The sequence below is a fragment of the Saccopteryx leptura genome, chromosome 3, assembly GCF_036850995.1.
Source record: "Saccopteryx leptura isolate mSacLep1 chromosome 3, mSacLep1_pri_phased_curated, whole genome shotgun sequence".
NCBI classification, from domain to species: Eukaryota; Metazoa; Chordata; class Mammalia; order Chiroptera; family Emballonuridae; genus Saccopteryx; species Saccopteryx leptura.
The window spans coordinates 105,222,676-105,246,711 of record NC_089505.1 but is presented as its reverse complement, the minus strand read 5'-3'; the positions used below and the strand labels follow the sequence as shown (position 1 = coordinate 105,246,711).

General features: G+C 53.4%; 1 protein-coding gene across 10 annotated transcripts in view; it reads right to left on the bottom strand.

The window, feature by feature from the left end:
- Positions 1-1,633: 1,633 nt before the first annotated feature.
- Positions 1,634-24,036, bottom strand: part of PTPRU (protein tyrosine phosphatase receptor type U) — an 81,703-nt gene continuing 59,300 nt past the window's right edge. For 3 of the 10 annotated variants that reach the window (XM_066375626.1, XM_066375630.1, XM_066375633.1), the window contains 16 exons: positions 21,821-22,011; positions 21,029-21,104; positions 20,468-20,544; positions 18,791-18,808; positions 14,775-14,811; positions 14,112-14,248; positions 13,910-14,026; positions 13,013-13,167; positions 10,625-10,760; positions 9,959-10,108; positions 8,018-8,191; positions 7,088-7,228; positions 4,823-4,948; positions 4,536-4,693; positions 3,083-3,218; positions 1,634-2,827 (listed from right to left, as the gene is read on the bottom strand). In XM_066375626.1, the coding sequence (XP_066231723.1) occupies positions 2,765-2,827; positions 3,083-3,218; positions 4,536-4,693; positions 4,823-4,948; positions 7,088-7,228; positions 8,018-8,191; positions 9,959-10,108; positions 10,625-10,760; positions 13,013-13,167; positions 13,910-14,026; positions 14,112-14,248; positions 14,775-14,811; positions 18,791-18,808; positions 20,468-20,544; positions 21,029-21,104; positions 21,821-22,011 (1,892 nt within the window). In that variant the 3' untranslated portion in view covers positions 1,634-2,764. The remainder of the gene's footprint in view (positions 2,828-3,082; positions 3,219-4,535; positions 4,694-4,822; positions 4,949-7,087; positions 7,229-8,017; positions 8,192-9,958; positions 10,109-10,624; positions 10,761-13,012; positions 13,168-13,909; positions 14,027-14,111; positions 14,249-14,774; positions 14,812-18,790; positions 18,809-20,467; positions 20,545-21,028; positions 21,105-21,820; positions 22,012-24,036) is intronic. The other 7 variants (XM_066375632.1, XM_066375635.1, XM_066375634.1 and 4 more) reach the window with 5 other exon arrangements.

Here is a 24,036-nt window from a genome sequence, read left to right as displayed (position 1 = left end):
GAGCTGGGTGTGGGATGCTGGCTTGTTGGTTCTGGAGCTGGTGCTCCTCCTAATACACAGCCTACCTTCCCAGCTCCTCCAAAAGGTCATATAAGGTCACTGGTCAGACAGATCAGCACAACCACACTCCCTCCTTCCTTCCTTCCATCATGTCAACATAAGGAAACACCAGCTCCCAGGCCAGCCCTTTGCTGGCCAATGGACACAATAAGATAGCAAAGAAATACTTCCTGCCTTTGAGGAACTCAACATCTAATGGGACAAAGAATAAAGCTGTAGCTACATTGCCCAGAATGCATGTATCAGTTAGCTTTTGCTGCATAACAAACAATCCCAAAAAGTATGTTTAAAAGAAAGAACAATTCATTCTCTCCCCCAGTTCTGGTGATTGGTTAGGCAGTTTCTGCTAAGATTAGTCATGCTGCTGCACTCACCTGACAGGTTGGAAGGCCCAAAATGGCCTCATTTGCAGGTCTGACAGCTGGTATGTGCCACTCACAGGTTGCAGTGGTTCGTCTCCACATGCCCTCAAATCTTTAAGTAGGCTAAACAGGCTTCTTTACATGGCAGAGTTGCAGGAGGGCAAAGCAAAAGCTTCAATCCTCCTTGTAGTCTAGGATCCAGAACTCACTCAACATCTCATGCCACACTCTACTAGTCAAAGCAAGTCACATTCTATTGCTTAGCCAGTATCTGACATCCATTTGTGACCCATCACGTAAGACTCAGCAGTCAGTTCAGAATGAATGTGAATCAATTCAGAACGAATGTGAGTGGGTTAGTCTAGCTAAGTGGGATCCTAACAAATTTTTCATTCAGATTAAAGGATATTGAATTGTGTGGTCATTAGAATGGGTCCTATCCTTTAACCAATGAAACATCTGAGGCACAGAGAATCAGCCAGTGTGCTGCCAGAATCAGTACATCAGAAAGCCAGTCCTCATGTGAAGAAACTGAGGCCCAGAAACAGGGAGTCTTGCCCAAGGTGATACAGCACGTTTGTGAGAGGCAGGAGTGATACAGGGGCGTACTCCTCCCTCCCCCCCTTCACCCCCCGAGGGAGCCTCAGGCCGGGCACTGGCTGAACTTGGGCAGCAGGAGACCTTCCCCTGATGTGTGTCTCTCCTCTGTCTCTTCTTCTGTGTCTTCATAAATAGCCCTTTCAGCACACCTGGCATCATGCAAGAAACTTAGTCACTGTGTCTTCTGAGCCTCATAGCACAGTCTGCATTTTACAGATGGGAAACTAAGACCTGAGACGGCAGCTGACTTGCCAGCCAGGGTCTCACAGCTGGCGGGGCCTGTCTGCCTGACATCAAAGCCTGAGCCTCCCATGCTCCCCCACAAGTACCCAAACTGGAGCCTCGGTGGTCTCAGGATAAAGCCCACTGCCTTAGGAAGTACCTCAGAGGCCTGAGAAGAGGCAGCCATAAGCCCAAATCTCTTGGAGCCACCACTGCAAATGAAAGGACCCTGAGTGATGCTCTGGCCCACACCTCCACTATTTTACAGAAAATGAATGCCAAACCCGCACCCTCTGACTCCCACTCCAGGGCACACCCACCAGAGTGGGAGCCTCGAGCAGGTGAGCAAGCCTCGGTCAGGCTGGTCAGACACACACAAGGCCGCTTCATGGCATTCAGAGAGCACATTTATTTACAAAGCACTTTACAAACATCAGCTTATGCCTCCCCACAGCCCCCTGCGAGGTAGGTCAGTAGTCATATCTACAGTTTACAGATGGGGAAATAGAGGCACGGAATGGGGGTGCGGCCTGCTCCTCTTTAAGGAGATCTTCCCACCCACCCATCAAAAAATAAAATGAACAAAAAAGCACTGATCTTCCATCTCAAAATATACCTTCTTCCTCTGAACTCTAAGAGTTGCGAGCACCGCGGATCTAACCGTGAGCTCTCCCCAGTTGACAGCCCAATCAGGAGCCACAGGAACCTCAACCCCAGGCACTGTTGTCCAGCCTTGTTGTTCAGATTGTCACTGGCAGGCTGAGCAGCACCTGACCAGTGAGGCCTGAAAGTTAGAGGCAGAGGGGCCTGAAGTTATGTCTCATTCTGCAGACATTAGGTCAGGCAGGGAAGGGGCCCCACATCTGGCAGGGTAGGGATGGGCAGATCTTGTTTCAGGGAAGCTCAGCGCACATGTCAAGAAAGCAAAAGTGGGAAGGATCATGAGCAAAATATCCCAGGGGCTGCAGGGGGCAGCGGGTGGAGGAGGGGGGTGCATTTCCCCTGGGAAGCCTCAGTCTGATGTGCCCACCGACAAATCAGGGCAGAGCCTAGTCTCTCCAGGACCCTTGGACTGGGCCAGAGGAGAGTCTAGATGCCAAGGCCCAGTGCACGCCCTACTCATGTCGAGCCATGCTGGGGGAACCTTGGCCTAGTGCACACTCCACCCAGGGCTGGGATACAGCCAAGGGGCCTGAGCCTAGGTCCCCCAGAGCAGGCAGTTCTGAGCTCATCACTCTGCCAGGCGGTGCCAGGCCTCTCAGCACAGGCCAGCAGGACCCTAGACAGGTGGGTGGGCTGTGGTCTTGCTAAGCTCCTCTTTGGCCTCCAGCCTGCCCACGGTACAGGGCAGAAGGCCTGCCCACAGTGGAAGGCAGCACCAAGATGGCCCATCACACACTCCAGTGCTTCCCTGTGGGGGCTGAGGCTGCGCAGAGTTGGGGACGCAGGCCTTCCTCGTCCGCCCGAATGATGGGCCTGGCCCTGAGTGCACGGTGGGTGCTCCAGGCCAGAGGCCCCCGCTATCTTGACTCCAGCCCCTCCAGGTACTCCAGGGCCATATCATAGCAAAAGTGGTACTGATCCTGCGGAGAGGGAGAGAAGGATTCCTAAGGCCGCCTCGCTCTCGTACAGAGGGGGTGAGGGGGAACAAGCATGAGACCTGACCCATCTCTGGGGAGAAGGGGGAAACGGGAGTAGCATTTCGGCATCACAAGATTAACTGTGGGGAACCCAAGGCCCGGTGTGGGAAACAGAGGTGGGAGTGGGTGCGGAGGGGCCTGGACGGGTATGAATCAGGAAGTTGGAAGTAGCTGGGCCCAGGGGACGTGGCACCTCACCAGAGTCTCCACCATATTGGGTTTGTAGTTCCTAAGTGTTTTGGCAGCAAAGAAAACGTCCACCAGGTTGTGGCAGCGAATCATCTCCAGGACCGTGGCGCAGGCGCAGAAGGTGCCACTGCGGCCACCCCCGTTTCTAAATGAGAGACAGAAAAGGTTTGGGGCAGGGCTTGGGAGAGGGTGTACAAACTCCAAGGTAAAGTGTAGTCAGTCAAGGTCTGGGAACCCAAAGGTGAGGGGCGGGGCCATGGAGCCCAGAGGAGGGCCAGGGAGCCTAGAGATGAGGGGTGGGGACAGGGAGCCCAGAGGTGAGGGGCGGGGCCAGGGAGCCCAGAGGTGAGGGGTGGGACCAGGGAGCCCAGAGGTGAGGGGCGGGGCCATGGAGCCCAGAGGTGAGGGGCGGGGCCATGGAGCCCAGAGGTGAGGGGCGGGGCCAGGGAGCCCAGAGGTGAGGGGCGGGGCCAGGGAGCCCAGAGATGAGGGGAGGGGCCAGGGAGCCCAGAGGTGAGGGGCGGGGCCATGGAGCCCAGAGGTGAGCAGCAGGAGAGGTTATGGGGGTGAAGTCAGACACTAAGGCGGACATCCAAAGCTGAAGGTATCTAGGAAGACAGAGCCTCCAGGAGAAACAGCAGATTCCAAGAGAAAAGAGGAAGGCATACTCCAAGAGAAAGACATGAGACAGACAGCAACAGAGGAGGGCAACTGGGCAGCAGGCAAAACCCGGGGAGCAGGATGGAAAATAAGTATTGAGCACAACAGTCACCCCAACAACGCAGACACAGGTACAAACACGGTACACTCCTGAGTCAAACCACAGCCTAACCCCTGTCCCTCCCCTTCCTCTGTTTTCCAACTCAGGGTGTGAGGTAGCTCTTGGGAGATGAGGGTCTAGGCAAGCCCTCATCACCACCCCCCATTTCTAGGGGTCTCTCCACTAGAACTGAAAGCCCGAGAGCCAGACCCTGCCCGACTCAGCTCCCTACCCTGCATCCAGCACCCCCAGCCCGGCACTGGGAAGGGCCAGTGAGTCTGAAAACATGAAAAAGTGGGGCAAAGCAGCAATTGCACCTATTCATGAATAAATGAATTATGACTGGGGCATGTGTATGAATGGATGAATGAGTGAGTGAGTGAATGAAAAACTTGGATGTGAGCATTCATGAACAAAGACCAGGAATCCACTGGCTTAAAAAGTGTACTACAGTACCATGGGACTTTGACAGGACTCTTAATTAAAAACTGGCAATGTCAAACATCACAGAGTCCCAGGCAGTTCTTCAGGGTTAAGTCTACACCCTGGAAACTGACTAGGATCTTCCAAGGAGCAGGGTCAAACCATCTGGGAGCCCAGGAGCTTTGGGGCCAGTCTTGAGGCCCTCTCTCACACTGGACTTTTGCCCCTGGCCTGGTCTCCTCGCCCCTCCTTCCACCCTGAGGCAGGACCGGCACTCACAGGCAGTGCACAACAGTGCGCCCGTCCCCGCTCTCCGCCTGCCACTTGTCCACCTCGGCCAGCAGGTGCAGAAAGGCCTTCTTGGAGTCAGGGGTGTCCCGGTAGGCGGACCAGCGCAGGAACTGGAAGTGCCGCACCAGCAGGTGCCCCTCCTGCAGCTGGAGACATGGGCAGCCAGGCAGGGGGACATGAGCACCAGGGTTCCAAAGCCCCTGGTCACCTCAGAAAGGTCATTATAGGCCCTCCTACCACCCCAGTTCTCACCCTGGGGCTCCCAGACCACTCACCCTAGAGATGTTCTGCACCCGGAACACACGGACCACCAAGTCTTCATCTGCTGTGCCTGACACAAACTCCACCTCCATGAGGCCATACTGCTGCCGGCCCGGCTCCGGCCAGTACTGCAGGCAGGGCTGGCAGCAAGCGCAGAGAGGACAGCTGAGCAGAGCCTCCGGGCAGCTGCGCTCGCACCCGCCCCCGCACCTCCACGCATTCCGATGCACCTCTCCCTCCAGACTTATTTTCAGAGTCCCTCACTCTCCCCCACTCCCCCATGAGGCCGCACCTGCCCCAACGCATTCTACACTGACACGCAGGTCAGCTGAGACACACCCTTCATAGTGGGTGCACTGACACTCACTGCCCAGCCGCTAGCTAACTACACCTAACATGCTCACACTCACTCACGAGCACACACACCCACACAAGGCTGCCTTCTTCCAGGGACGGGCCTCTGATCACCCCACCCATCCCAGCACCCCCGGCCCCCCTTCTCTCTCACAACTTCTGCCTTCCAGCACCAGCTCAGAGGCAGGGCATCCCTGATTCTGCGACACAGCTCAGCATTTGCCCCAAGTCCACTCCACAGAGTCAGGGTCCCTAATGTATCCCCCTCCAGGCCGCAGGCTCAAGACAGCAGAGGGACAGAGGAGGCCCAGCACCCACACACATACATAAACCAGTCCTACAAGGCTAGCTGCTCCCATGCCCCAGCTTCTAGTCTCAGCTCTTCCTTTTTCGGGGCCCCACTTTCTCCATCTATGAAATGGTCCCCAGCTCCTCCCAGACAACGCCATGTTCCATCTACTGCCCTTTCTGATTATACCCCATAAGGAGAAAGCACTACCTTCCTCTTTTTGCCTGGGGTCCGGGCAGCTCCTTGCATTCAGGCCTGTGTACACGCTGCTCCCTCTCCATGGATCCCTCATCCTCTACCTCTTCACCTAGTTAACTCTACTTCCTACATGTCTCAGTTCAGATATCACCTCCTCCAGGAAGCTCTCTCTGATACATTACCCCTTCGGTTCCTGTGCTCCTAAGCCAGCTCTCTTTCCCTCTGCTGTCTCTATTAGGTTTTGTACCTGCTTCTTCTTGGACCACAAGATCTGAAAGGGGCTGTGTGTTCCTCCTCTGTCTCCCCAGTGCCCAAGGCAGGGCCTGACAGGGAGCAGACTGTAGTAAAAGATGGCTGAATAAATAAGCAAATGGGTGACCTATGAGGACCCTGTGAGCCTCCCTCTGGGTCCCTCCCCTCCACCTGGGCAAGAGTGGGTTCTTGCTCCATGGAATTCCCTCTAGATAGATCCCTGTCTAGGGACTAGCTCATTACCCTTCAGTCCTAGGTCATTTACACCAAGTGCCTGGCTTGTTAAGAGCCTGGGTAACAAGCCTTCTCCAGGTGGCTCCTAAGAGGTTGTCATGCTCATTTTATAATAAATCCTCCTGGCCTCCTGGGACAGCGAGCTGGGGAGGGAGGGGGCTCAGAGATCTAGAGGATATGGCCCATGAGGGGCTGGAAGGCTGGGCAGCAACACTTCCCACAAGCTTCAGCCTTGGGAGCCCCAAAAGGAAATGGGACAGCCCCTCTGGCTAAAGTCACTAAGCCAGCATCTAGACCAACCTCAGAAGTGACTGTTACCCTCATCATCTTCATACCTGCCGTGTACTGAGAGCCTACTATATACTAGACGTGGTCCAGTGCCAAGCATCCTACATACGTCTGACATGTTCGTGACAATAACCCCCTGAGAGAACAGGTGCTGTGATGATACCCATTTCACAGAGAAGGAAACTGAGGCTCAAACCATTTCCTAGATGAAACAGTCAGAAAGTAAGGAGACTGGAACTTTACTCTGCCTCAACAGCCCCCATGATGGGCAGTTTAGTTCAGCAACTGGAAAAGCAGAGGTTCTGGAAGAAGGCAACCCAGAGTAAGGGGCACAGCTCTGCCACATCCCAGCTGCGACCTTGGAGAAGTTGGTTAACCTCCCAGGGATTTAATTTTCTCACCTGAAGCCTGCAGTGCAGAGCAGAGGCCCTGACACACAGCAGGTGCTTAATAGCTGATACACAGCTCTTTTCTCCAGTCTGACAACCTCATTCACGGACAAGGAAACCGAGGCTCTGGGAGGGGGCATGACCTGTCTAACATCACTCAACAAATAGGTGGCAGAGCTGGGGTCCAACCTCTGACTTTCAGGATGTGCCCTTGAACGCATGGAGACCCTGGCAGCAGGCAGCCGGCCCGCCCGCCCGGCCAGCAAGGCCCTCACCCAGGCGGAGTTGGACTGGTGCAGCTGGTTGAGCATGACGATGGAAGTGCACCCGTAGTCGTAGACCAGCCGCCAGAAGTCAGGCGTGGTGCTCTGCAGCGGGTGCAGGGTCACAATGAAGGCTGCGCTCCGTGTGTAGCTCTGCAGGGAAACCAGGACTCAGCAGGGCCTGGTCACCACCATGACACAGCCCAATCATCTGCCACAGGCGGATCCTCTCCACCCGACCCACACAGCTGTGCCCCACAGGACCAGGCTGCCTCCACTGGCCCATTGCACAGGTTAGCCAGTACACTGAGGCTTGAATTGGCAGAGTGAGCCCCCAGATCTCTCTGGGGCCCAAGTCCATGGCTCCCAGGAACTAAACAGCCAAAGGTTCCCAAATGTGTGGCAATAGAAGCTTAGGCCTGGTAGGCAGAGGCTGGCCAAGTTTTCTCTCTACCTCAGGGCCTTTGCATCTACTATTCCTATTGCCTAGAACAAATTTCCCAAGTGTTTACATGGCTTTCTCCCTTACTTCTTTCTGTTCTTTGCTTAACTGTCGCTCCTTAAAGAGGCCCTCCTTAACCTCTCATCAAAAATAGCCACACACTCAGGCCCAACCCCAAACACTCCCACCCTCCAAGTTAAAGCCCCCAAATCACCCCAACCCAGGCTCTGCACAGCCTGATCCTGGGGACAGCCCTTCCTGGACTCTACCACCCAGACCCCTACTCAGGCCAAGAATTATACCTGAGAGGGAGCACTGGCTTTGATGTCCTGAATGGACGTTCACTGGGGATAGGAGGGTCGCCCAGAAAGGACATAGGTCCCAGAACCAGAGCCCTCAGCTCTGCTCCTTGGCTCCTGGACCTCCCCAGATGCTGCGGTGGAGGAAGGAGTCCCAGAGCCCACCCCGCGCCCGAGCCCTGCCCGCGCCCGAGCCCTCACGTCAGTCAGGGCCGCGTTGATGTAGTTGTTGGGGTCCCCGTCGGTGGAGATGAGGAAGGGCAGGCAGCGGTCGGGCGGCAGGACGTCCATGCTGCGGTTCTTGTCTCGGTTCCGGGGCAGCAGGGCGATGCTGCACTCCTCCACGTCCAGCGGTGGCGTGACCGAGTTCAGCGTCTACAGGGAGTGAGAAGAGGAATGGATGGGGGTGACATCCAGTGCTTACTGAATCCCCTCACAGCCCCATGAAGGAAACTGGGCTGAGTTGCCCAGAGAGAAGGGGGAGAGGGCAGGGACCCAGGCCCCGTCTCCAGGCCACACAGAGCCCGGACAGATCCTTGGAGACTGGAGTCTGTCTCATCACTACCCGTGTAACCTTAGACAAGCTACTATCTCTCAGCCTCATTTTTCCTCAACCGTAAAATGGGACAGTAATATGCCTGCCTCCAGGGGCTATTAAGAAGACAAGGTGAGCTAATGCCAAGCACCCAGCACTGAGCCTGGAGCATGTGAGGACACAGTTCACAGAAGGCACCGAGATGATCGGTACTAGCTTATCAAGTGCCTTCAAGGAGACAGGCCCGAGAGCCCACGTCCTCCACAAAGCAGGCTCCAGGGACCTGGCAGAGGTAGTCCCCTTCCTTGGCCACACAGCCCTGTCTGAACAGAATTCAAGTCCAGAACACCTGGCAGTACAGCAAGCCAGGGACTCTGGACCGCTCCCCCTCCCCGCCTTCATGCCTCATGCAACTTGACTCATGGGGTCTCAGTTTCTTTCTCTTGTCTTTGCGGATCCCTAACAAGGGATTCTCAGTCTCTCATGATCCCCAGAACCTAACATCCTTCTCCAGGAGGCACAAGCAGCATTTCCTGTGACATCACTCTCTGTCGGCTCTAGCGTACCAGGCACCCAGCATGTATGCTCCAGCTGAACCTTCACAGGAACCCTGGAACGGAGAGGACATCTAGGGTCTCTGCTCACCTAATGACTACATTCTGGACCCACTGCAAAAGTACATTTTTCCAGTCTCCTGACAGTAGAGATGATCTTAACCTAGCACTGTTGGGGGCCAGGGAGTGGCTCTGAGAATGAAGCCAAAAACAGAGGAGAACAAAACCAAAAATAGGCAGAGACTATGTCTTGATATTATCAATTGGGCACCTTGATCCAGCCATAACTGAAGCTGCACCGTCCTCAGACTTTTCAGTTATAAGAGCTATTGGGCTGGATTTTTGTTACTTGCAACCAAAAGAATCCTGATGAATACAAATACTGAAAGGGCAATATTATCTATCCTTCTTTTCTGGATGAGAAAATTGAGGTTTGGAGAGGTAAAGTGAGTGTTCAAAGGCCACTCAGGCCTGACCAGGTGGTGGCGCAGTGGATAGAGCGTCGGACTGGGATGCAGAGGACCCAGGTTCGAGACCCCAAGGTCGCCAGCTTGAACACGGGCTCATCTGGTTTGAGCAAAAGCTCACCAGCTTGAACCCAAGGTCGCTGGCTCCAGCAAGGGGTTACTCAGTCTGCTGAAGGCCTGCGGTCAAGGCACACATGAGAAAGCAATCAATGAACAACTAAGGTGTTGCAACGCGCAATGAAAAACTAATGATTGATGCTTCTCATCTCTCTCCATTCCTGACTGTCTGTCCCTGTCTATCCCTCTCTCTGACTCACTCTCTGTCTCTGTAATAAATAAATAAATAAAGCCACTCAGCTCTTACCTAGGTAAGCCAGGATTTGAACCCAGGTTTATCAGTCTTTAAAGCCTGAGCTCCTAAGCACTTTGATGTACCTTCTCCACTGTCTCAAAGTCCCTCCTAATAGCCCAACTTTGACTCCTATAGCACTGAGGACCTACAATACACACACGCACTCACTCAATTACAAAGCACACCTACATACCTATATACCTATACACCTATCCACACATGCTCACACCCCACCTGAAACTCTTCCCGCAGCTGGGAGGAGTTACTCTGAGGGTCAATACGAATCATCTCCTTGTAGGTAGCCTTGAATTCACTAACAGGGATGGTGGTCTCCCCACACAGGCAGGCCTCCAGGATTGCATCATGGATGAAGATATACTGCTCCTAGAACAAGAGGTAAGAATATGAGGAACCAGGAGGTGCCTAGAAACCAGAGGTTTTGAGGTTATAGCAGGAGAAAACAAGGTCAAGGCTGAGGCACAGGTGTTTTGATGTGGAGTTCAGCCACATGCTACTACAGGATGGAGCAACCCTATTTGAAACAAACTTCATGGGTATATTCACTTATTCCATATTTCATCCCTGTAACAACCATGTGAGAAGCTCTGATGGTGAAGGGACAGCCCAGGGTCACAACAAGTGAGGATACAGACCCAGGCATCTTGACCACAGCACCTGTGACCTTAACCCATTGCCATTTGACCTCACCCAACAGAAAACAATGAAGCTGAGTTTGGGAGACCCTGAGAGGCTGGCAGACCAAGGTCAGGGATGGGAAAGAATAGGGGAAATCCTAGGGAGGGGAAGTGCCTAAGGACACCCTTCTAACATCAGCTTTGAGCTCCTGCACGAGGGACTCAAGCCCTAGAGCAGGGGGCAGGGAGAGGGCTGCGCTCCTACCTCAGTCTGGATCATGTTGACGCGCCGGGAGCAGAGGGTCTTCACGCAGTTGTAAATGTCCACCACGCCCTCACACTCGGCCATGTCCAGCATCACATCCAGAACGATGTAGCAACCTGTGCGGCCAGTGCCCGCGCTGGGAGAGAGCGGCCGAGGCCAGGTCAGGGCCTTGGGGAGGGGGCCCGGGACCAGGGGGAAGAAAAGAAGGGTCCTAGGCACCTGGCCATGTCTATGCTGCACAGGGGATGGGACAAGGGACACAGAGAGACCCCTTCCCGAGCAAGCAAGAGCCAGGGAGAAGGCTGCTGAAATTGTTCTAGTGAAATGTGACAGAGGACAGAGCTGGGGATGGGCCTTGAAGAATGAGAAGGAAAAGGGTAAGGAGGACACAGGTGAAACTTAACAACTTCAACTGGGGGAGAGGGACAAAAGTGATGCTCGGAGCTTAACCCAAGACTGTTCTTGCTCCTGGGTAGCCCTCCAACCTCCTGCACATCCTTCAAAGCCCCACACACTCATGCCACTCACAGCTCACAACCCTCCAGACAGCGTTCTTCCGAGCTCCCAGAGCAATCCGAACAGGCTTTTATAGAACGTCCTTCTTGCTACATGGTCATTGGCTGCATAGCTGTCTCCCTAACCTGACTGGAGCTCCCCAAGAGCTCAGCTGTGTCGGGTCTGTCCCTGGGATCTTCGTGCTCCAGGTGGAGCGAAGTTGGGGTGAGGGGACGGACTGAGATGACACTAAGATTCCAAGCTTGAAAATAACAGTATAGAAGTGTTGTTAAGGACATATAGCAACTGGAGCCCCCATACACTGCTGGTGGGAGCTTAAATTAGGAAAACCACTTTGGAAAACTGGCGGTATCTATGAAAGCTGAATGTTTGCCCAAACAGCAATTCCACTCCTACGCACATACCCCACAGAAAGGCATATGTGGGTATCTCGGCCAAAAGACGTGCAGTAGAATGTCCTTAGCAGCACTATCCATATAGCTCAAAACTGGAAACTGCCCAAATGCCGGTCAACAGCAGAACTGATAAACATTCTGTGGTTTATTCATCCAGTGGAATGAGTCACAATACGAGTGGCTCTTAGGAACTTAAGGTTGAAAGAGAGAAGTCGGACACCAAACAGCAACTGCTATATGATTCCATTTACATAAAGTTCAAAAACACGCAACACCGATCTATGGTTCAGCAGTTAGGACAGTGATTGCTCTGAGTGAGAAGAGGGGGGCTCAAGGGGCCTCTGGGTGCTGTCAGTGTTCTGTTTCTTAATCTGAGTAGTGCTGGTTATTTCACAGGTGAGACCAATCTGTGAAAATTCATAAAGTTATATATACACATATTTGTGTACTTTGCTTTAAGTGTGTTATTCATGAACAAAGTTTTATTCTAAAAAGACAGTATCATGGCCCTGGCCAGTTGGCTCAGTGGATAGAGCATCGGCCCAGCATATGGATGTCCTGGGTTCTATCTCTGGTCAGGGCACACAAGAGAAGAGACCATCTGCTTCTCTCCTCCTCCCTCTCCCCCTTCTCTGCCTCTTCTCTTCCCACAGCCAGTAGCTCAGTTGGTTTGAGCAACAGTCCCAGGCACTAAGAATAGCTCAGCTGATTCAAGCATCAGCCCCAGAAGGGGGTTGCTGGGTGGATCCTGGTCAGGACTCTATCTATCTCCCCTCCTCTCACTTAAAAACAAAGACAGTATTTTAAAGTGGGGTGAAGCTTCTTTGTGGCATTTGGGGAGCTGATGAGAAGCCAAGTAGAGGAACCATGACAATATACAGAGACCAAGGTCTTGTGGGCCCAGGTGACTCTCCAAAGCCACAGGGTCAGAGGTAAAGCTCTCCAAAGTGATAGTGGGGGCAGGAACAGGACAGGGCACAAGGCCCCCACTTAAGAGGCAAAAGGAAGATGTGGAGCTGAAGAGGAAGCAGATCAGAAAGAGAAAGGGCAACTAGGGTCACAGGACCCAAGCAAGACAGGAGTCAGGAGAGGAAGGAGTGAAGGTCAAAGCTGCAGAAGGTGAGAAGGCCAATGGGGTGAGGAAAGTCCCTTGGTTTGGAGAAAAGAAGGCAGTCTTCCCTAGTGCACAGGCGTGTGATGACACTTGCTGAATGGAAGCAAATAGAACTTGATCCTGCCTGGTGCTGCCAACCTCAACCCCTCTCCTTGGTATCTGGGCCTACTGCCTACCCGGGTCTTAGGGAGCACATGAGAGTGTCAACCTTAGAGCCAAAGTTCAAAGGGCAAAGGGCCCTTGGGGGTCATTGTCTCCTGTCTTCTATCTCTAAATAGGATGAGCCTAAGCCCAGGGTCCAATAGGGCCCTCAACCAACCCCACTCCCAGCCTCTCTTCTCCTGGGGTTCCCCAGCACCCCACCTGCAGTGGATGACAATGGGCCCAGCATCAGGTGGTGTAGAGGCCTTCACACGCCGGATGAAGGCCAGCAGCCCCGTGGCGTGGTAGGGGACACCATGCTCCGGCCACGCTGTGAAGTGGAACTGGCGGACCTCGTGCCGGGCAGAGTAGCCTCTCTGGGGAGACATCAGGAACCCATCAGTCACTGCTGGCCTCTTTTAGATACCTGCTGTGTGCCAGGCACTGTGGTGAGCATCTCACCGCAGGATCTCAATTAATCCCTGTAATAAACTTATCAGTGGGTATTAATGTTCCTGTACAGGTGAGAAAACTAAGGCTCACAGAGCAGAAAGCCCTTGACCGGGGTTAGTTATACCAGACTCAGGCAAGGGTCTGCCTGAAGTCTGCACCTGCACTGTTCAACTTCTACTTCCGATACCAGGTTCTTGTTAACCCTAGGAGATCCTTTTGACTCTCTGCTCTTAGTCTAAAGGGGGAAACTGTATTTCCTCTGAGGATCTTACAGAGGATCAAATCGGATCATGACAGGAGGACCTGTCCAATCACTGGCCCTGTGGCCTCTCATGAGTAATATAAACACTCTGAGCCTCACTGTCTTTGTCTGTAAAATGGGCTAACAGTAAACGCCTGAACGCACAGAGCTTTCTGGGGCTGAAACAGTGTGTGTAACGGACTCAGCAGTCTAGCACAGAGTAAGACACGCAGCAGCTACCATCATTGTCTTTGGTATCTCCACTTCCTTTTGGAGTCACCAGCAAAGATGGTTAGTTAGCTTCTCGTCCTATCACAGTGCTCCCAGCAGTCACCCAGTAGCTGCCTAATGGGAGGGCGGTGGTGTCCTCCTCCCCATTCCTGCTCCTGGGTACCCCCCGAGTCACCAGGTGACAGGAGACTCACCCGCTCCAGGGCAAAGGTGCGCACAACATACTCGGCTAGTGTCTCCGTCTTCACCAGCGTGATCTTGATGTCCCCATACATGTCTGAGTCATCCGGCCAGTACCGTGAGCATTTCACCTGGAGTCCCCATGGGGCAGGCTCAGTGGGCTCTTTGTTACCCATCCTGACCTGCCATGCCCCCTCACCCCACAGCCCCGCTTACCCTGCCCACTTCCACCAGCTTGGTGATCATGACAATGCTAGAACAGTGCTCCTGCCACACCAAGCGCCAGAAGTCGTACACCATCTCGGGCTTCGGCCCTGGAGGCACAGAGGGTGTCCGTCCTAGAGGCAAGGTCTCTGTCCAGAGCCACACCCCCACTGCTCAGCATCACTGCCCCAGACCAGGAGGCTCCTGATCCTGACGGGGGCTTCATGCACACACACCCCACCAGCTGCCAACTCATGCCTGGAGGTCCCGGTCAACGGGCAGTATCAGGAAGGGCCTGGTGGGGGACCTCAGTCATCTTGCAAGAAACCCAGGAGATAGAGGGACCCAGGTGGCCCCCAGACTGAGAGGCGCAATCCACAGCCATAAGGACTGAACCTGGTTACCCCCTTTGCATGCACCCCCTCAGGGACAGACAGATGGACAAGGAGCTACAGGTAGACTGGGCACACCAGGGAGACACAAACACAAGGAGGGTAGAGGCTGACAGCCAGAATCCAGAAGATGCAGCCAGACTGGGGCTCAGGTGGACAGATAGACAGAAACAGAAGAGAGACAGACAGGGAGTCAAGCAGCTTGGCAGGGAAGACAAGAAGGTAGCAGAAGGCATTTGGCACACTGCGGCACACGGGGCTCAAGGGCAGAAGTGCAGGGTACCTTGAGTGGCTATGAAGTGGTTTGACCTGTGATAACCCTGGAACAGAAGAAGAGCGGGTAGTGAGACCCCAGGGAGGAGCCCTGGGCTAGCTCAGTCCTTCTCCACCCTCCTCTCCCAGAAGGAGCACATCCCACCCCCAGAACGGCCCCATTCCCTTCCCTAGGACCTACCCAGGGGACCCTGCCCTCCCAGGCCCCAAGCAAGAAGGGAAGAGCAGCCGAGACATCAGTGTCTTGGATCTAAACCCATCTTTGCTGTGTGACCCCAGGGAGGCCATGACTCCTTTATGGGCCTAGACAGAGGGTCGCCCCGTCCATAAATTAGGGACAATTATCCACAATCTGCTGACAACCTAGCTATTGTTTACAGAAAAATAAAGTCCAAGGTGACTCTGCCCTGGCCTCAAAACCCCAGAGGACCTAAGTAACCCGGACCCCTAGGCTGGGTCTTGTCAGCTGGTTGCCAGTCAGGCAACCACAAGGGACAGTGCCCCCTCCCCACGACCTCAGTGTCCCAGAAGGAGGGGGCCCAGATGAAACCTCCAGGTTGGGAGCAAATGAGCACAGGAGTTACTCATTGTTCTCAGATAAACATTTTTAAATCCTTATAATCAATAATAATAACAATAATAATAAAATTTGAGACCCTATTATGGCCAATGTACTGTGCTAAGCACTTCACCGGAACTTTCTCCCACAAAAGAGAGGCCAAGAGCTACTTCACTGTCCATTCCCAGAGCCCTCAGGCAGAGGGAAGAACTGGCCAGACCCCACCATACCCCAGGGCCACAGCTGCCCTTGAGGTCCTGCCCAGATGAGATGCCCAGGGCTTCACAAGGGCAGCTCAGAGTTATGGATAAGAAGGGCTGCAGGGCTGGCGCAAGAGAAAGCAGCCAAGGGAGTGGAGCCGCTTGCCCCAAGATCACACCCTCAGCACAGCCGCCTGACTCCTCCGCCCCAGGCCCGAGGGGCCCTGGAGCCAGACTGCTCTACCGAGCTCTTGTTAACTGTGCCCGTAGGCAAATGGCTTCGCTTCTCTATGCCTCCATGTTCACATCTATAAAATGGGAAAGATTGTAGTACTGACCTCCATGGGGTGTGGTGAGGAGTAAAGTAACCTATGTCAAGGGTTTGGGGTTGTGGCAAGCACAGGGTCAGCATTTAATCAATAGTAGCTATATTTTTATATTTTTATTACAACTGCTTCAAAGGTCAATGGGTATCCTTCAAGATCCAAATAGTGTGAACGTCTAGAATTTCTAAGGCAGAAGGTGGTGTACTATAAGAGGTTAAGAATCTTATCCTTTGAGAGCCAAGTTGACCTGGAGTCTTCTCACAGCTCTGCCAAAGTGGTAACTATGTGCCTCTGGACATTAAAAGGCTACCTCTCAGCCGCTCATGTGCACACAGACTTGCTGGGGATCCAGTTAAAAGGCAGATTCTGAAGCCGGAGGTCCGGGTGGGGCCTAGGACTGTGCATTTCCATCCACCTCCCAAGTGGTGCTGAGGCTGGGCCTCAGAACACCCTCTGATCAGCCAGACTCTTGGCCTCCCTAAGCCTCTGCCCTCCTCTGCATACGAGGATAAAAGCGAGGCATACACCTCAGAGAGTCTGCTATATACCCACATACCATTCTCATGAAAATGACTAAAACATAGTCAAAGATACCAATAACAAAAAGCCTCCCAGACTCACGTGCCCTCACTACTGGACCTTCTCCAAATCTAGCCTAAATCCCTACTGCTGTCTCCCTAGCCACTGCCTCTGCTTCAATTCCTCAGCAGAGCTGGGGTCAGAGGAGAGGCCCCAACAAAGGTGTTACCAGTGCTGCCCCACCCACCCCCAGTGCTGATCAAGCTGGGAACAGGCTACTCCACCTTAACCCCATTTGCCTGTGAAGCCCCATGAGAGCAGGAGCCTCCTCTCATCCATCCATCTCCATCTCTGTGGGCCCAGCTCAGTGCCAGCCCCACCCATATGCTAGTCAGCAAATACAAGTTTTTACACAGATAATCCTCAGTATCTGCATATTACCTTTTGTTTGCATACATGTATTATATACAATCATACGGCAAAGAGGGCAGTGAGGTAGAAAGTTTAAAATAATTGGCTTTCAAGGGAGACAAGGAACTCACCACGCACAAACCCACTTTAGAAACCAGCATTAGAAAGTACCGGTCCTCACACTCCAGGGCATCAGTGTGTCCTCGGAGCTGGAGCCAGTCCCCACCCCTCCCTGCATCTTCCAAGTGGGTGGCGCTGGGGGGCTGACTGACTACTTGTATCCTGGGTGAGACACACACACACACACACACACACACACACACACACACACACACACCGTGGCATCCCAACGCTCCCTGAAGGGAAAGAACTAGTCTAGCGTTAGAATTGAGGGCTCAGGCTGGGGTAGAGGCTGCCCAGCTCCACGTGGTTGTGAACAAGTCACCTAACTTTCCTAAGTCTTGATGTTCTCATCTGCCAAACGTGGGTCCCCACCTCGCAGAGTGCGGTAAAGATGGCGGGATATGCCAAAGGTGCCAGCGCAGAGCAGGTGCTCTGCTGGTGACACTCACGGTGACCGGCCTTTGAAGACATATTAAGCCAAGGCTTCTGAGGGTGTTTCTTAGGAGACTGACAACAAAGAGCCAAATGGGCAGGAGTGTGTGTTGCATGGAAATGGAGATAGAAGTAGTATTTCAAACTATATTCACCTCCTAATGGAGGTGCTAGGGCTGAGTGTAGCCACTGCACTTCGTAGGTCTAATGCTCCACTGAAGTCTGGGACCTCACAAGCCAGCTGTGCAAGCACACTCCCAATAAGGGGCTGCCTGGGAGCACACGTGTGGGGGCTGGAAGCCTCCAGCAGGGGCGCCTGCGGGGAACTTGCACTTGACCTTAGGTGTCTCCGTGTGGTCTGATAGTCTGATAATGAACCGTATGTTTGTGATCATACAAAAGCAAGCAAAGTATTTTTAAAAGAAAAAAAAAGGAGGTAAAATAGAAAAAGTATCCACAAAATGGCAAACAATCCCATCAGGCATCAAATATTATGAAAATAATAATAATCAGAAGATCACAAGATGAATTTGGGGGTTTTTTATAGTCTTTTTTTAAATTTTCCCATTGACTTGAGAGAAAGAGACAGAGGAAGGCAGAGAGGGAGAGAGCAAGAGAGACAGAGAGAGAGAATCAACTCGCCATTCCACTCATTGGTTCCATTTAGTGGTGCACTCGTGGATTGCGTCTCCTACGTGCCTTGACCAGGAATCGAACCTGTGACCTCAGAGCTCCAGGACAAGCCACCGGCCAGGGTTTTGTTTTTTTAATAATTTTAAAAGGCCAAAAGATGACACCATTTTTAAAAAATAGAATACCCAAAATGCTCCCCCAAAATAAAACATTCAAATTAGGGCTAAATTGAGGGCAAAGTAGTTGGGGCTGAGTTTCAAGCAAACTCGTCATGAGGGGATTTGAGCACCAGGGAAACTAGTTTTAAGGGGAGTGATGACCGTGGCTGTCCCTGCTTCCTGGAAAACTTGACCCCCGGACAGCAGAGCACCTAGGGCACTTTCCCCACCCACCCACCCACCCACTCTTCCCAGGGCCCCCCAGAAGGTGTGGCTAGTGAGAGGACTTGTAGGGCACATGGGCTGGAGGACAAAGGCGACAAGAGGTGACAGTGGCATAATAGGGCCTGGGGACGCACCCCAACAATGCTTCCCATCTCAGGGCAGTGGCAGATGGGAGGGAACTGCTTACAACGGGGATGGTGTCCGATCGTCAGCCCCAGGTGGCCCCTGGCCAGGCTGCTGAAATGGACGGTTGGTGTTGGACACACAAGAGAAGGGGAAAGAGGACAGAGACTGAGAGAGAATCTGAGATACAGCCAGTCAGACAAACAGGAGGAAGAGGAGGAGGAGGAGGAGGAGGAGGAGGAGGAGGAGGAGGAGGAGGAGGAGGAGGAGGAGGAGGAGGAGGAAGAGGAGGAAGGGACGGGGAGAGAGATACTTACTTCACGGTTTATCCGAATCTTAATGATTCCAGTGAGGGAACAGTACAAAGCAAAAGAGACAGATATTAGGCCAGAGGCAGATGGAGGTGGGCGGAGCACAGGCGTGGCCAGAATGGGCGATGCGAGCAGGGGAGGCAGAGCGGAGACGGTGGACTGGGTTGGGCCGGGGAGGGGTGGTGGCACGTCCCTGCTGGGGCCTAAGAAGAAGCTAATTGGGACCTTGAGGAGACCGAGGAAAGGCCCCCCTCTCACCAAAGCTGCTTCAGTCTGAGATGCCAGGCCCAGCCAGGAGAGAGGATGGGAGGTGGGGGAGAAAGCAAGGAATTCTGGGAAATAAAGGTTAGCTTGTCTGGCCCCCAGGAGGGGATGAAGAAGAGGGAGAAGAAGGTCATCTCCAGAATCCCCAACTACCCCACCTCCCAAGTACACTCTTTCTTCCTCCTGCACACCTCAGGTCTTTGTTTATGCTCCACCCTACCTGGGACGTCCTTCCCATCCATCCTTCCGTCCTTCCCGGTCCTCTGCAGCCCCCCAGAGCTCTCCTTCCTCCAGGCAGCCTACCACAGCTACCTGTGGCCCTACCGCTCACTTGCTACGTGACATTGGAGAAGTCCTTCCTCTTTTCAGGCCTGTGCTTTCCCACCTAATCTGTCATTGTTTTATTTCTGTACCTTGCGTATGTGTCACCCCCGTTAGACTTTGTATGTTCACGGAAAGCTGGGACCTGCCTTGTCTGCCTTGTTCACTACCGAATCCCTGATGCCCAGCGCAATGCCTGGCATGTCAGAGCTGCTCACAATGTATCTGATAAATGAATAGATGATTCTCTCCCACACCTGGCTTGGGTCTGACCAGTCCTGTCTCACCCTCCTCCAAGTTTGGGGAGCAGACTCATCCCCTCTTCTTCATACCCTGCCCAGGCCTCCAGGCTGCCTGCTGTGTCTCCGGCCCCTCCCTCCGGTCCAGCCAGACCAGTTACTGCAGCGATGGCCAGAGAGCCTCCATGGTGAGCAGCAAAGGCTCTGAGACACAGACGAGCTGAGATTTGAGTCTCTTCCTCATCATGCACTAGCTGTGAGACCTAGGAGAAGTAGCTTCACCTCTCTGAGCCCCAATTTCCTCACCTGTAAAGTGAGGCCATGATGCTAACTACCTCGTAGGGTAGTTGTAGGGATTATATAAAGTAAATATTTGGTATAAAGTGCTTAGCACAGTGCTTGGAATAAATATGAGTTATTATCCTTAAGTACCACTCTGGTCATGATCAAAACACTTTTAACAACTCCCTGGTGCCCCTAGGGAAAAGCCCAAATTCCTTAAACTGCCATTTGAGGCCTTCACAGTGCAGCCCCTGCCTACCTTCAGCCTCACTGTGTGTCATGAGAATCCCAGCTCCGCCTCTTGGCCCCTCACCGAGAGGGGGTCCTTCCTCACAGCTAGGCCTGGCTGTCTACCTTCTCTCCTTCACTCTGCTTCACTGAAGCCCCCTCTCAGGCCAACCCCAGAAGTCCACAGGAGGCCACCTACTCTGTCCTCTCCTGCTCTGAGCCCCCCGGCACTGAGAACGCAGCCGTTTGAACCCCCATTTACTCGCTGAGAGGTCCCTGCCCTGCCTGGGTGGAGAGCCTGGAGTGGGCGGGGCCAGGTCAGCAGAGGTGACAGGGGCGAGGCACTCACGTCTATATAGTTGGCGTTAATGTAGTCGGCATCGGGGTCTCCCAGCATCGGGTGCAGCTTCACTCGGTGCCGATCATCTGGAAACACAGAGCAGGTGGCCATGGGGTGGGCAGGGGGCTAAACTGGGGAGCCCGGAGTGGGGGGCATAGAAGGAAGGCTTCCTGGAGGCCAGACGCGGGGCAAAGGCAAGGCAGCCAGGGAACTGACCAGTAGGCTCTGGGGACCATCAGGGGCAGGACAGGCCAGTGGTTACAGTCTAGACTACAGCATTGTGAAGGCCAGAGGTTGTAGGCTGCTCAGACAAGTATTAGCTGTGTGACCTCAGGCAGGAGCCTTAACCACCCAAACCTCAGTTTCCTTACCTATAAAGTGGGGTTATAATATGTCCCACTTCATCAGGTTACTGAGAGGAATAAATGAGATAATGGTGTCATGTTCGGCACATGGCTGGGCACGCGGTAGACCCTCAATAAATGGCTCACTCTGGCTATTCTCCCCTTCCTTTCCCCCCCACCCACCCACCGCCCCAGACCCCAGGCCCAGCCCTTCCCCAGGACTCACAGGCAGGCAAGGGGTCCTGCCGGCTGCCCTTGACCTTGTCTTTCTTCTTTGTGGCATCCCAGCCTTCAAAGAAGCTCTGCCAAAAGGGAAAGTCGAAGTCAGTAAGGGAGAGCAACCCCTCCACTCACATCAGACCCCGACTGTTTCAACAGGATGCTGGCGGGACCAGGAGAAGGGCCGGGTTCACGGTTAAACTCAGAGCCTGAGATAAAGTCACAGTAAATCCTGTTATCTGCTTGGTGCAAAAAAAAACCAAGCAGTGCAGGAAGAAAGTGAGGAAAGAGGGGAAATGAGGGACAGAGCTCAGAGACATTTTTAGAATCACATTTAGGTTAAATCCGGGTGTGAGTTGGGAAAAAGGTAAAAGTGAGGGTCAAATTGAGATTAGGATGAGGGGAGTGTCAGAGTCCAGACAGAGGTAGGATGGGATTCAAATCAGAGTTCAAATGAAGCTTAGGATGAGGGTCAAAGTCAGATGGGGTTAGGTGTGAGGTCAGCGTTGGTGGTCAGGTTCATATGAGGAATAGGATAAGAAACATGATCAGGGTCCTGATGGAAATTAAAGTAAGATTTGAGGTCAGATTTCAAGTCAGGGTTAGGATATGAGTGAGAAACCAGATTAAGGCTGAGAATAGGATCAAGGTCAAGGTAAAAAAAAAAAATAGATCAAGTTGGAGACTGTCAGAGCAAGGCTCCACTGGGTCTGGGCTGAGGGTCAGCAGGGCCAGGGTCTGCAGTGAGGGACCAGGCGAGGCCCAGGTGAGAGGTCCTGGCCGGACTGCGGCCCTGCACCTCGTACTCCTGCTTGAAGCCATAGCCCTCCGCCGTCTTCATCTGGTTGATGTGCTGCAGAAGGTCGGCCACGCGCACCGCAGGATGCAGCTGCCCTGTGTGATACGGAGAACCCTTCCGGCCACACGGACGCCGCGGAGAGCTCCCCAGAAGGCTGCTGGCCTCAGTGACCCCACTGCCACGCTGGTCCCCTGCAGTTGGAGAAAGAGAAAGGGGTTCCTGACACACTGACCCCAGCCCGGGGAACCCCTGACGGAGGGTGGCTGGCTTGTTCACTGGAGTCAGGCAGCCTCCCTGGGCCAGCCCATGTGACCCTCAGCAAGCCCCTTCCTTAATCCAGCGTGGTTTTTCCATCTGTAAAATGAGCGGCTCAGATCACATAACTTCTGAGGGCCCTTGCGGCCCAGCCCTGCCTGCTGTGATCCTGTGGGCCCCTCGCTCCATCCCCCCTCTGCACAGTCAGGACCACCACTCGGTGACTTCCCTGAGCTGCCTACATGGGGCAGACAGAGCCCATGGCAGCCCCTTTCCCCTCTCCCCCTCTTCCAGGGAACAATCTGGAACACTGGCAACTCCCAGCAATTACCCCCATTCAAAAACAAGCAAATCCTGAAATTAGCTGTTGAGGCCACTGCCTCTGCAGATTAACGCGAGCACCTGAATAGAGGCGTTTTTCCTGTGCAAGCATTTCCATTGTCAGCCTGTGCAGCAGCCTCAGCCAATCAGGGAGCAGGTGGAGAGGTTCACAGTGCTACCCCCTAAAAAATAATTTCCCCTTCCCCCAGAACAACCTACTCCAGGGCTCTCTGGTCAGCCCCCCTCTAAGGACATCCCACCCTGGTCCCTGATTTCTACATCCTGGGATGTAGAAAACAACCGGCTCAGTCCCACGAACCAAACATCAGAGTGAGCGTCTCCCACACGCTTTCTTGACACCCTTTCCCCCTGTCCTGGGTAACGTGAGGGAGGGGTTTCATTCAAGGCCAGCCCTCCACATTTCTCCCAGCAGTCTCTGCCCAGCTCTGGGCTGGCAGGGGAAGGCAGGGAACTCCCAGTGGGGCCCAGATGGCAGCCTCTGCCCTTCCCTCTGCCTCCAATACCCTTCCCCTCCCGTTTTTTGCCTGGTGAACTCATACTCATCTTTCAGATCTCAGCCAAAATGGCCCTCGTTGGGGAGCCCCATCCAGGGCCTGGCCTCTAATTCCTCCGCGTGACTAACTGGTAGAATGAATTCATGAGCACCAGGCTAGACTGACCTTCTGCACAGTGGCTCAACTTCCCCAAACTCCAATCCCTGTCGCTTCAAATCGAGAGAATGCCGGGCACCTGCTTTGGCCACGGTTGAAAAACTAGCTCCAGGCAGAAAGGTGATTCAGAGGTGGGACTCCCCCCAGGTCTTTCTCTTCTCTCAGGAATCCAGGTACGGGGCTGCCATCACCCAATGTCTGAACACAATCATTTCACCTCTTTTACCCAGATTTCTAGTTGCTTACAGCTAGGGGGCAAGTCAGGCGCCACTTCCGCCATCGTGGCCAGATGCCTCGAACCCTTAACTTTACAGATGAGGAAACCAAAGTCCAAACACGAGAGACCTGCCTAATTGCAGTGTCTGCCAAAGAGTGTTCCAGAAAACACCAGCCATGCCACGTGACTAAGCGGTAGTCCATTAAAAAGATGAAAAGGAGGACCAAGAGGTGTCCTCTGTTTTAAGGAACCCTTTGAAATCCTGGTTTAAAGGAAAAATAAGTACATTTTTTTTTCCTGTAAGACTCGTTAGGGCTCCCAACCTGGTAGTATGCACTTTACATCTCCGAGAGATGGGTGGAAATAAGGATGTTTCAGCCCCGTTTTTCACCGCGGAGAGCTTTTTTGTTGTTTGTTTCATGAACCATCCTCAGGGAGCACAGTGTAATGTGGTGATTAAGAGACAGGCTCCCGAGTCGCGCCTCAGATCAAATCCCCGCTTTGCACGTGACCTTGGGGATGTTACTTATTCTCTCTAAATTTCCGCTTTCACATGTCAAGTGAAAAGAAAAACTGTTACTCTTCAATAAGATGATGGAAATATTGAATAAGATAAGGCATATAAAGCACACAGCCCGGTGCCTGGCGCAGAGTGAACACCTGCAGATGCAGTTATTAACATACGAGTGGTTCCCAGAACGGGGAGGAACCCCTTGAGTCTCAGAGCCAGGGCAGCTGGCCGGCAAGAGGAG